Below are 11,192 nucleotides of genomic sequence, written 5' to 3'. Positions count from 1 at the left end.
TCTCCCAGCCTGGCGGGGGCCAGGGCGGAAAGTGATGAAGCGACTACAAATGATTGCACTTACAATGACAAAGCGGAAGCTTGAGTGAGGCCCATCGGCTAGAGGGGGTCAGTTGACCCCCAGCTGCACTGGCATCCTCCTCCCCAGGGGATGGAGTTCTCAGCGTGGGAGCAGTTCTTGAAACCTCCAAACCTCGACTGTGCTGCACTGGGCAAGTCGCTCAGCCTCAGTGTCTCACCTGAAAGCAGCAGCTGTCTTTATTGTTACAGTGAGGGGCAGGGGCGTAAAGGGCTCAGAGCTCAGCACCCCTCAAACCCTTGAGAAGTGGCAGAGTAGCAAGCAGTGCATCTCAGCAAACGTTGCTTCTGGAAAAAGCAGAGAAGATGGAGTGGGAATTCCACAGTGTGCAGAAGTCACAGCCCTGGCGCTTCTCAGCTAGCTCCCGCTCCCCCAGCCTGGCCTGGCCAGCTGTTCTGAGATCCAGCTGTGCCCTCGTCAGCATGGATGATCACCCTGCCCTGCTAATTAATACCGGCCCTGTTAATGATTAAATCTAATGACTTGACTTGGGGTGGGATGGAAAATTTCCTAGCCACGGGACAGCGTGAGGGTAGGTTCTAGGCACGCGGGCTGGGTCCCGGCTGGGGTGTGTTGATGGAAGGCAGGGGGCAGGGAACAGCCTGGCTCTCTCCTGGGGCTGCTCGGCAGGGGAGAGTGGATGGTGGGGTCATCTGAAAGTTACAGCCCCCTCTCCTGCTCTCCTCCTCCCAGCTTCACCGGGTCGTGGCCTTGACCTTGCTCTTGCCAGGGGCTGGCCACCCGTAGCTGCTGCAGCTGGAGGCTCAGGGCAGGCTCTGTCCCAAGCACCACCAGCGGCGGCTTAAAACAACAGGAATTTGTTCTCTCAGCTGAGGAGGCCAGCTAGCAGGCCTGCGGCCCCTCGGAAGGCGCTAGAAGGTCCCTCGCCCTGCTCTCCGTGGCTTCGAAGGCCCTGGGAGGTTGCTGTATGCGGTAGCCCAGTGTCAGCCCCTGCCTCAGTTTCCCCGTGGCCTTCTCGATCTTGGGTCTGCGTCTTCCTCTCTCCTTATAAGCATGTTAGTCGTGGCATTTAGGGCCCACCCTAAATCCGGGATAATTTCATCTCAACTTCTTAATGAATTACATCTGCTAAGACCCTACTTCCAAATAAGGCCACATTCTGAGGTTCTGCGTGGACAGAAATTTTCTGGAGTCCCGGCTCTATGCATCCCGCAGACAGCCAGAGTGCCAGCAGCCCGTCCCCAGGGCCTCAGGGGCAGGAGGCCATGACTGCAGCCCCGGCCTCTCCCCAAGGAGCGGAGGGCTTCTGTGCCCCTGGGGTGGGAGTGGGGTCAGGCTCGGTCTGCCCAGCTCTAGAGAGGGTGGGAAAGAGGGGAGGCACAGGGCTGGGAGCTCGGGATTGGAGGCAGAAAGCTGAGGCTCTTGGGCCGAAAGTCCTGGGTCCTTGCCATCCGGCCCCATCGGACGAGACCCTGTCCCACTGCAACCACAGCCTGTCACGTCAGAAAACAAGTGGCATTTTGATCCTAGCAAGACTTGGATCTTTGTGGGGCTGATGGGCAGGGGAATATTTTCCCTTTTTCCTCCGTGAAAACCTGCTCATTCTGGGGTGAGAAGGAGCCTCAGGCCGGGCACGAGAATGACCAGAATGACCAGGCCCAGACGAGAATCGAAACCTTCAAGGCTTTGTTTCTCTTCTGTAACCGGCTTCCCCGGGAGCCAGGGGAGCTGGAGGCGGCTGTTCCCTGAGTCTGTGCTGGTGCCCTTCACCCCACTCTCTGCCTTCTAGGGGTGAAGTGTGTTGGTGGGGAGGAGGGGTGGGCCTGAGGCCGGAGGGGTAGGTGAGTGTTCACCTCAGTTGGCCTCGGCCTCCTTCCTCCATGCTCTTTTTGGGGGGCAGCTCTCACGGGGTCTTGCTTTCTTGGCGCCTCAGAGCTTTGCTGTCAGCGCCAGTCTGATCCCTTCTCCTAAGAGCTGGAGCCTCCTTCCTCGGCTGCGGGCTCCTTTTGTCCCTGCGGTCCCTGTAATGTCCAGGACCCTAGATGGATGTGGGGGACACCTGTTTCTCTCTCAGGAGCCAGTTCTTTTGCTGGGGAAACTCCGGGGACCCACGCAGCAACTCTGGCCTTCTCTCTCCTTTTAACTTCCGGCCGGCACCTAAGCCCCAGAACACTCTGCTGCTAGCTTTAGGGGTCACGACTTCAGCTCTTGGGGACCCTTGCAAAGATCCTTTGGGTTGGCTGTAACAGGGTGAGCCCTCCAACTCCTTCCTTGGGGGAGAGGGGAGCTCCTCACACAGCTTTCGCTATACCTCTGGCAAAAGCCTTACTGTCTCCTCATTGTAATGCCTTGTAGATCACTCATCTGGCAGGGTGATCAGAAACTACTTTTATAAATTTCCTTTGGAATTCCTATGATGATTTGGCACCTTGCTTAGAAATTTCATCTATTGTATGGTGCTTAGCTGAGATTATCATTTTTAATATCCTCTTGCAAAGGTACTAAGGACGGTAAGATTGTGCCAGGAGAGAGGGGAACCCGGTTCTCAATTCATACCCTCAGTTTCTCCGTATGGGGGATCCCCAGGACACGGAGCAGATGAGTGGCCAGAGGCCACTGGCCGCCAGAGGGCAGTAGAGCCTGCTTCAAACCCTGCTCCCTTCCCGGACTCGTCGCAACCATAAGAAAATCAATCGCATTATTTAAAAAATTAATTCGCAATTAATACACTTTCAAAAGTAACTATTATTTCTATTGTAGTTACACTGGCTTGCAACGCTATCTATGATTTCCAGGTACAGGCTCACCCTGCGACGCCTGACTGCGCCCCCACCAAGGCACCAGAGCCCATCTCCCCACCCCCGCCCCTCCTGGCGTCTAACGTCTAACTGCAGCCTGCCTTTCACAGCACCCACTTTCGGCACCTCCTCGGCAAAGCCTCTGGGAATGACACCCTCACTGTGCCCTGAAGAGGCCCCCGGGGGGAGGGGGCGGGCTGGGAACAGACTCAAGATGAGCTGCAAAGTAGCAACTGCTGCTGTAGAGGCAGAGGGAGGCTCTTTGCGCCCAACTCACAGAAGCAGAGAGCGGAGGGGTGGGGCGGCGTGCGAGGGAGGTGGGGACCGCCCATCCAGGGTGCAGAGGGCCTCATCTGTGCAGACCCCCCGCCCCCGGACCTGCTGTAATGCCTGGTGGCTGTGGCCGACCGCCCAGTGTCGCGTATGTGAAAGTTGCTCAGAGAGTTGATCTGGAAGGTTCTCACCACACACGTTGTAAGGAGGTGATGCTAACTACACTCGTGATGGCAATCCCTTTGCAACACTCGCTCAGAGCGGATCATTGCTGTATGCTTTCAACGGATGGTTCTGTCAGCTACATCCCAGTGAAGCCGGAAAACAGGCCTCGGAGCACTGAAGAGGGAGCCTTCACAGAGAGAGAAGAATTGGGCTTAGGACTGTTTTTCAGGATGAGCAGGATTTCGGGGAAGCTCAGGGATGGGCACCGGGACCTGTGTGGGCAAATCCTGTTCACAAGGGGCTGGGTGGGGGGTCGTCAGCAACTGGTGCGTCTCCAGGGCTGTTTCAGGATGAGGGGATTCGGGGGTGGAGGGGATCTTTGGGAAGGCCCCTTTTGGGAAACAGAGCTTCCCTCCTCTTGTTTTAAAATCAACTTACGGTGAACATCCTTGTTTGTCTTTGGACAGTATCTGATCTCTCTCCTAGGTGCGGTCCCCGGGCTTCCCCCACCACCAAGGCACCTGCGAGCCACCTCCCTAAACCCTGTCTCTTCCCTGTGCTGACCCCTCTCCTGGCCCTCCCCTGCTGTTTGCCTCAGGTCTGTGTTGAGCTTGCAAATTTTGGCTTTCTCCTGACTCTTGGTTTGGTTTCTCTATATTCGACCTTCCCTGCTCCACTGTTCAGAAGCTCCAGGCAGAAGCTCTGAGGTCATCAGGAATTTACTGTAGTTTTCAGGGGAGATGGGGAGGGTGGAGCCTTGAGAAGGAATACTTGAAGGATTTGATATTCAGTGGGGAGAAAAAGAAGACTCAAGTAGCAACAGGGCCATCTTGGCCCGCAGGGGAGGTGAGGGCCCCGTGTCCGATGGAGCCAGAGGCCTTGGAACAGACCTGGCTTCTTCCTGGACCCCAGTGGCCCTGGGCTGATTCTCAACTTCTCTAACTAATCTACCGGTGGGAATAACGATTCCCACGTGCTCAGGAGGTGCCAAGTGCTGGACGAGACAATGTATATAAAACGCTCAGCGGCAGTGCCTGCGAACCTTCTCGTTCAATGGTAGCACTTATTATTGGAGTGATAATTGCCTTCAGATGTTTCGAAGGTCACCGGGAAACATCCACTTCTCTCTGCTGCTCCCCCAGCTACGCAAGTGAGAGGGAACAGGGTTTCCACGGGCTGGAAGGAAGCAGCTCTTACAGCCAGAGCATCTGAGCCATGTGCGAGAGGGTTTCTCTCACTGGGAGCTTCCGACAGAGGCTGCCTGGGATGTCTTCGCACTGGGCAAAAGCTGGGTCTTTAAGCAGGAGGAGGGAGCCGGCGTGGAGAGTCTCTCTCTGGCTCAGAGTCACATCACCCGGGACCTCACTCTCCTGTCTCCTGGGGAGGCCATGGGGGAGGCTCTGTGGGGCCTACTCCTGCCTCCGAGTGATGGAATTCCACTCTGCGTAGGATGTTGGAGGAGGAGGCACAGTCTTTGTTTAAAGACACTTCCCTCAGCCCCCTCAAAAAAAAAAAAAAAAAGTCCACACTCTGGGGCCCACGTATGTGTGGAGAAAACCTTCCTGAGACGCGGCTTCCGACTTTCTCATGGCCCTGTCTGGACTCCTGATCCTGGACCATGACCTCAGGGGGAAGGGGCTCCTGGTCACCTCTGCCTCTGGGGCAGGAGCGCTGCGGCTTTGAGCGAAGACTGCTCAGCTCTTTCTAGGGTCTTCCTTCCCAACCAGCTGAGGGAGGGAGGCCCTCTACTCCCCTTCCCTGTGTGCATTTCCAGTAGAGAGGGGCATCTCGTGCCCTTCTTCACAAGGGGGCGAGAGTCTGAGTGGGTCCTTTAGTCTCTCAGGAGAGACGTCGCTAAGGGCGGCCGGGAGAGGTGTCTTCCTCAGCACCAGGCTATCAGGTTTGGGCCCCCTGGCAGCTGATTCTCCAACACCTCAGAGGGTGTGACCCATCAGAACAGGTGACAAGGAGCAGCAGAATAACCCCCAGCATGTCCTGCCCTGAGCACCACAGTCTGTGAGCATGTTAGGTTTGCCACAAAGCGAAATTAAGGTTGTAGATGGATTTAAGGTTATGACCCAGTTGGTATTTAAATGATCTGAAGTGATTATTTTCAGATTAGTAGGTGGATCCAGTGAGTCAGAAGTTTCCTTCCAGGTCAAAGAGGGAATGAGAAGAGAGGGCTAGATTGATGGTTAAGCAAGAGCTTGATGTTACCAGCTTTGCAAACGGGACAGTGGGGCTTACGCCAAGGAATGTGGGCCTGCTCTAGAGGCTGGAAAGGGCCGGCAAGGGGATGTTCCCCCAGCTTCCAGAAGGAATGTTTCCCTGCTGACACTTTGATTTTAGCTCAGTGAGACCCAGCTCGGACATCTGACCTCCAGAGCGCCAGATAATAAGCTTGTGTTGTCTTAAGTCAGTGTGTTTGTGTAACTTGCCATTGTAGTCAGAAACTAATACAGAATGAAAGGCTCCCTCTGCCGGGCCGCTCCCTCCTGCGGGCTGGGCTGCTGTGGCAGCTGCGCACAGAGAGCATTCATTGGACATGTTTCCTGAAGCAGTGGCGTGAAGGCGCGTACAAGAATGTTCCTGACGAACTTTGCCTCTCTGTTGCCCTCTCCACGGGCAGCTTCCCTGGGCCGGTCTGCTGTTTCCCTTTCTGTTTTAGAAGGAAGGTGAGGAGGCGTCTTTTGAACCTCGGTCTCTGTCTCAACATCCAGCTCAGCTTTGCCAGAGAGGCCAGTGCGCGCCAGCCTCTGACACTTGTCTGATCATGAATAAAAGTGATTCTTGGGTTTCCTCGTTGCATTCTGTTCTCTGGCACCTTCTCCGTCTACATTCAGAGGGGTGGAAGGAGGCAGACGGGGGCCTCCCTGGAGCTTTGAGGTAAACTCAAACAGAATTCAGTGGATTTTAACAAGCAAAGTTTCTGAAGGTAGAAAGAAGAAGGAGAAGGCCTGCAGCCTTCTAGAGGATGGGTGTAAAAACCCCAATTGTGCCCGAGGACAGAGTACTCCACCGACAGGTTGGCTTGAGAGTCTTCATGCTAAACTTCAGTCTGAGGTGCGCGGTTGGGCTGCTCCAGACTCTGGCTGCCTACTTGGTTTTGATCTGTACTGAGGGCCCCAGGAAGAACCATGGGGAGTTTTATTTATGATCAGAGCACCAATTTCTAGACTTATTTCCTATGACAGAGTCTTAAGTTGGTTTGGGGTTGCACATTTCTTAAACCCTGGCCAGGGTTGTGGATCTCAGAGACCCAGTGAGCAGAGCCCAAAGGCTGATGTGACAGACTCCAGCTCACTCCTTACTTAGAGTGAGGCTGAAGTAGGTGAAGGAGAGAAAAAGTCAACAAAATCGAATGAAAATTCAATAAAAAACTGAAGGATGAGGAAAAGCAGTGAATCTGAGACCTGGGACACTCTGTCTCTAGAAACTAGGGGCAAGGAGTTAAGGCTTAACTCTATGAAGCTATCCCTGCCACTGCAGCATGAGTTCGATTCCCAACCAGGGAGTGACCCACAGGGTGCAGCAGACCTCTCCTGTGTCTCCGCTGCTCCCCTCAGCAGCATGCTTCAGTCCATCTGCCTGTTCTGCTCCCCACTTAGTCCTCTCACCCCCTGTACCTCCAGCCTGTACCCCTGTTCTGAATGCATAAATAAATCTTTTTTAAAAAGGAAAATAGAGGGCCCTCCCTGGTGGTGCAACAGGTAAGGACGCAGCACTGCAAGCTGGCCACAGCCGCTTCAGTGAAAGTTCGATCCCCCAACCCAGAGCTGACCCACATGGCGTAGCAGACCTCTCCTGGCCTGCCTGCTGCTCCTTTCAGCTGTGTACTTTTTCAGTCAGCCTGTTCTGCTCCCTACTCTGTCTCTGGTGAATCCTCTCACGGCCCCCGCACCTCTGGCTTGTAACTGTTTTGAATGAATAAATAGATAAATCTTAAAAAAAAAAAAAGGAAAAGCGAAATGTTTTCACATCTATGTGCCTGAAGGACAGAACCTAGAGGCAATTTATGTGCAGACCTGGGAAGATAAATGGGGCTTGGCTCTAACAACCAAGCAACACAGAGAGAGGCCGCTGGAGGGAGCCCAGGCCCAGACAACTGTGGGAGCTGCCCGCACCCCCCCACCTCAACCTCCAGGATGGGAACTGTGAGCATCGCCAGGGAAGTTTGAAAGGGACGCCTTTGTTTGAGGCGCCCTTGTTTGAGGAGCAAGGGGAAGGGACTGCCCCGACTCCACTGGAGGAGACATTCCTAGGGATATGTGGGGCCAGGGCTAATTACATATGCAGAGAAGAGAACACCCCCCCTCCCTTGCGTGAGCAGGTAAATGGGAGTCATCAGCCTGAGGTGAAGCAGGTGTCGGAGAAGGAAGGTGGAGAGAAGAAAAGAGGGTGCAGGATGCTAATCCAGGGCACAGAGTCCCAGTCAGGACATGCTAGGGAACGGTCCGGTGCTGAGTCCCAGAGACCCGAGGGGGTGCAGCATCGTGCGGCAGGTAGGCAGGAGTCTCTGGAAGGCCAGCTGTGTCTGCGCGTTCTGGCGTGCTGCTTAGGGCCTAGCTCGTGGCTGGAGCGCAGCCAGGGGCGGTGGCTTGGGGCGGCAGACCGGGTGACTTCAGGAGGCCGGGGCTGGGGGCGCAGGGGTGGGGGCAGGGGTGTCCCTAGGGCAGAGGGGCAGTTGGAGGAGGGCCAAGACTCGAGGAGGAGGGCAGGCAGCTTCACAGGGATGGAGTAGGAGAGGAGGAAGCCCAGCACAACGGGGCCTCCTGCCTCCCCTGTCGGCGCAATGAACCCCCGGAGAGCCAGGCTGGGGGTGCAATGCTTTAATGAGGAAGGTGCGGGCGGTGCCGGCAGTGCTCCCAGGCGCCAGCGGGTGCGGAGTCCTCCCCTCCCTTCAGGGGCTGATGGCCTCCGCGACGCGAGGGAAAAGGCTTTTCAGATAGTTTAGTAATTTTTTCACCTCTGTCTCCACTTTCTTCCCAAATTCATAGCCGGACTTGAACAGAATCCCCTCTGAGGGAGAGAGAGGTGGTGGGTGATGCTAACCCACCCCTGCCCCTCCCCGTCCCACACCTCCCCCTCCCCCACCCCACCCCAGCAGTAGCCCGTTCCTGGCACAAGCCACCAACACCTCTCCCTCTTCCATTCTCGTCCCCCCAGAAGCTTCCTCGCCTCCCCGCCCGGACTGCTCCCCGCGGTCTCGGGCCCCAGCCTCTGCTCCGGCCCTCACCGGCGGCCGGTGTCCGTGCCGCGGTCTGCTCGGACTGCAGGTCAGCGTCCTGGGAAATGTCCTCCTGTGGGGTGGGGCGAGGCACCTGCTGCTTTGGACTCATTGGTCTCCTGACAGACTTGACCACAACCTTCTTCTCCTGGGAAAAATGCTCTTCTGTGGTGATGGTCGCCTCCTTAGAAATGTCCTTGGCCGCAACATCCATCGAGGGGTGGCTGCTGGGGGACACCTGTGCCTCTGGGGCGAAGGGAGATGGGGGGGTGCAGGTCAGAGAAAGAACTCTGGTGAGAAGTTGTCAGCCCTGTGGGAGGCCTGCGGTGGAGTGACCACCCTGAGTGTGGAAGTGGGGTTGGGGTTCACACCAGCAGCCAGAGCCACGAGCACCGGAAGTCGCGGACCGGAAGTCTCGGACCGGAAGTCTCGGACCGGAAGTTACGGACCGGAAGGCTGTTGACCAGGAGCCCCACTCTGGCACGCGGGCTCCGGGCCGCAGAGCTGTGCGGGCTTCTCGGGAGCTGGCCCGTCCCTCTGGGACTCTAGGTGTCGCTTCAGTTCTCTGGGGTCCCAGGTACATTGGGGGCGGCCAGCCAGAGAGGAAGCCTGCTCACAGGTGTTCCACTGACCGCGAGTCTGTACTTCATGGGCTCTGGGCTGGGGAGTGGCGCGTCGGGGCCGCCCTGAGCTCCGGGGAACCGGGAGTCTGCCCTCCCCAGTCGCACGTGGCCGTCCCCCCACTCCCGTCTCCGGGACCACTCAGCATGCAGGGCCATTCATTAGTTTCTGGCCCCCAGATCTTGGCCAGTGGATGCAGCAGGAGGGACTAAGCCCCGACACTAGAGGGACGGTCTTTGCTCTGCTCCCGCAGCTGGAGACTTCGTGGCTGACTGGACAATCTCTAGTAATCACCGACTTGCTCTCCAGAATGCCAGTTTGAGACTTACCAGCGTCGGTGGGGTGAGGCACCGAGTAGATTTTGTCTTCTGCTTCTGAAAAATAAGGGGTGAAAGTCTCCAGCTAGTACACATGTCAGCTGGCCCTGTCTGACCTCGCATTCCCCGTCTCCCGTCCCTGGCTTTGTTTTTCTAATGCTTGTAATTTATTGGGTACACATTGTCTCTCCCGCCAGAATGCACTCTCAGGGCTGAGGGAGTCTCTGGCTGTTGCTGGTGTATCCCTATCACCGTGAGCAGCAGGCCCTTCATAGACAGCTGGTGAACAATGTGTGTTTCTCTGCCCTCTGTGCAGAGGAGCCAGCGGCTGCAGAGGCGGGATGGAAGGGCAGTGACTCTGCCTGACGTGTCCAGTCTCATCGATGCTGGAATTGAATCGGAATCTCTGCGGACCCATAGTCCTCCTTGACTTGGGTCCAGTCTGGCCCCTGTGGTCCCAGCTCCGGCTTTCTAGGGCACAGGATGCTTGGGGTCATGCGCCCTGCCCCTCGTCTCTACGCCTGTCATCTCAGGTGCGGACTTCTGGTTCTGCATCTCTTTCCCTTTGCACACAGCGCATGGCAAGGATTAAGGAAGGGTCTGCTGAGCGCCGAGGTCTCTCCAGATGACAGCCCAGCGACCTCAAGGGGACAGCGGGTTGAAGGCAGCCAGACTCACCGTGAGGGGCAGAGAGCGAGGTGGAGGCCAGACTGGCCAGCAGCAGGATGGCGAAGAACTTCATGCTGGGCTGTGGCAGTAGCAGGAGCCTGGTCCTGGGGGAGCTGCTTGGCACTGCTGGGGAGGCCGCCTGATGGGAGCTGTATTTATTTCGCAGCAGGGGTAGGCTCTGGGGAGCCTGGTTCAGGATTGGACCTGGGTGCATTCCAGCCCCCCCACCCCCCAGTTTCCTATTCTGAATACCTTTGTTTTGGAGAATTGGAGCTTCTGGGAAACCAGTTAACAGGAAGGTAGGGCTCCAGCATTCCCCCTGGCCCAGACGTGATGAGGAAGCGCCAGCCCATGGAATGAGTAACTGGAGATGAGTTTCCTGTCTTTAGGGTACCAGTCACTCATGTAATTTGACTTTGGTTGGCTGCCCCTTAATAAACAGCCACCTTCCTTAGACAGCAGAGATCTTCCAGAAGAGTGGGTTTGTGGCCGTCCTCTTGGCCATTATTTTCCCAGCACCCACTAAGCACGTAGCAGTGCCCAGATTTTATTAGTCAAGTGAACGACTCAAGGGGAGGCCAGGTTGGCCCCCAAGCTCCCGATAAAGCTCCCCTTCAGCTCAGACACGGGGAAGCCAGGCAGTTCCAGGAATCCCAGCTCCGTGCCGGGCACTGTCCTGATTTGATTGTCTCGGAGATTCTCTCTAGGCCGTGCTGGGCGACGTTATTCAGCAAGCCAACTGCTGCTCACAGAGCTGAGGGGTGTTGTGTGCCGTCACTCATCAGGGTGGGTTTTGTCTAGGTTGCTGCAGCCAAGCTCCTAGAAGTGGGCATGGCAGAGCAGTGGGACCCCAAGAGGCCCCTGGAGGGGGATGGGAGCTGTGCCGAGGACTCAGGTGCCAGGTCCCGGCTTAGGGGCTGATCCAGATGCTCTCCTCCAGCTGGAGGTTTCGCTGGTTTCTGGTCTTTGCAGCATGTTCAGGGAGGAGAGGGTTGCCCCGCTGCCACCAAGCCTCCCGTCCTCAGCAGGAAGCACTGATTGTGGGCACGCGGGGTCTTCCTGAGCGTAAGGTCCCACCTGTTG

General features: G+C 56.6%; 1 protein-coding gene across 1 annotated transcript; it reads right to left on the bottom strand.

Annotated features, from left to right (window-relative positions):
• Positions 1–8,175: 8,175 nt before the first annotated feature.
• Positions 8,176–10,182, bottom strand: LOC105854328 (glycosylation-dependent cell adhesion molecule 1-like). The gene is made up of 4 exons (XM_012732297.1): positions 10,119–10,182; positions 9,453–9,497; positions 8,512–8,748; positions 8,176–8,294 (listed from the first exon to the last, which is right to left on the bottom strand). Exons 1-4 carry the CDS (start codon positions 10,180–10,182, stop codon positions 8,176–8,178), a joined length of 465 nt encoding a protein of 154 aa, XP_012587751.1.
• Between the last annotated feature and the right edge of the window lie 1,010 nt (positions 10,183–11,192).

This window comes from Condylura cristata, unplaced genomic scaffold, assembly GCF_000260355.1.
Source record: "Condylura cristata isolate star-nosed mole 26May11 unplaced genomic scaffold, ConCri1.0 scaffold00034, whole genome shotgun sequence".
NCBI lineage: Eukaryota > Metazoa > Chordata > Mammalia > Eulipotyphla > Talpidae > Condylura > Condylura cristata.
The sequence above is the reverse complement of the archived record's forward strand: the minus strand, read 5'-3'. Positions and strand labels throughout refer to the sequence as shown.

Excerpts from the sequence above, each read along its gene's own strand:
- LOC105854328 (XM_012732297.1), bottom strand. The coding sequence starts at position 10,182 with ATGAAGTTCTTCGCCATCCTGCTGCTGGCCAGTCTGGCCTCCACCTCG. Across the intron at positions 9,498-10,118 it reads CTCGCTCTCTGCCCCTCACG|AAGCAGAAGACAAAATCTAC; the intron begins GTGAGTCTGGCT and ends CTTATTTTTCAG. Across the intron at positions 8,749-9,452 it reads GCCTCACCCCACCGACGCTG|AGGCACAGGTGTCCCCCAGC; the intron begins GTAAGTCTCAAA and ends CCTTCGCCCCAG.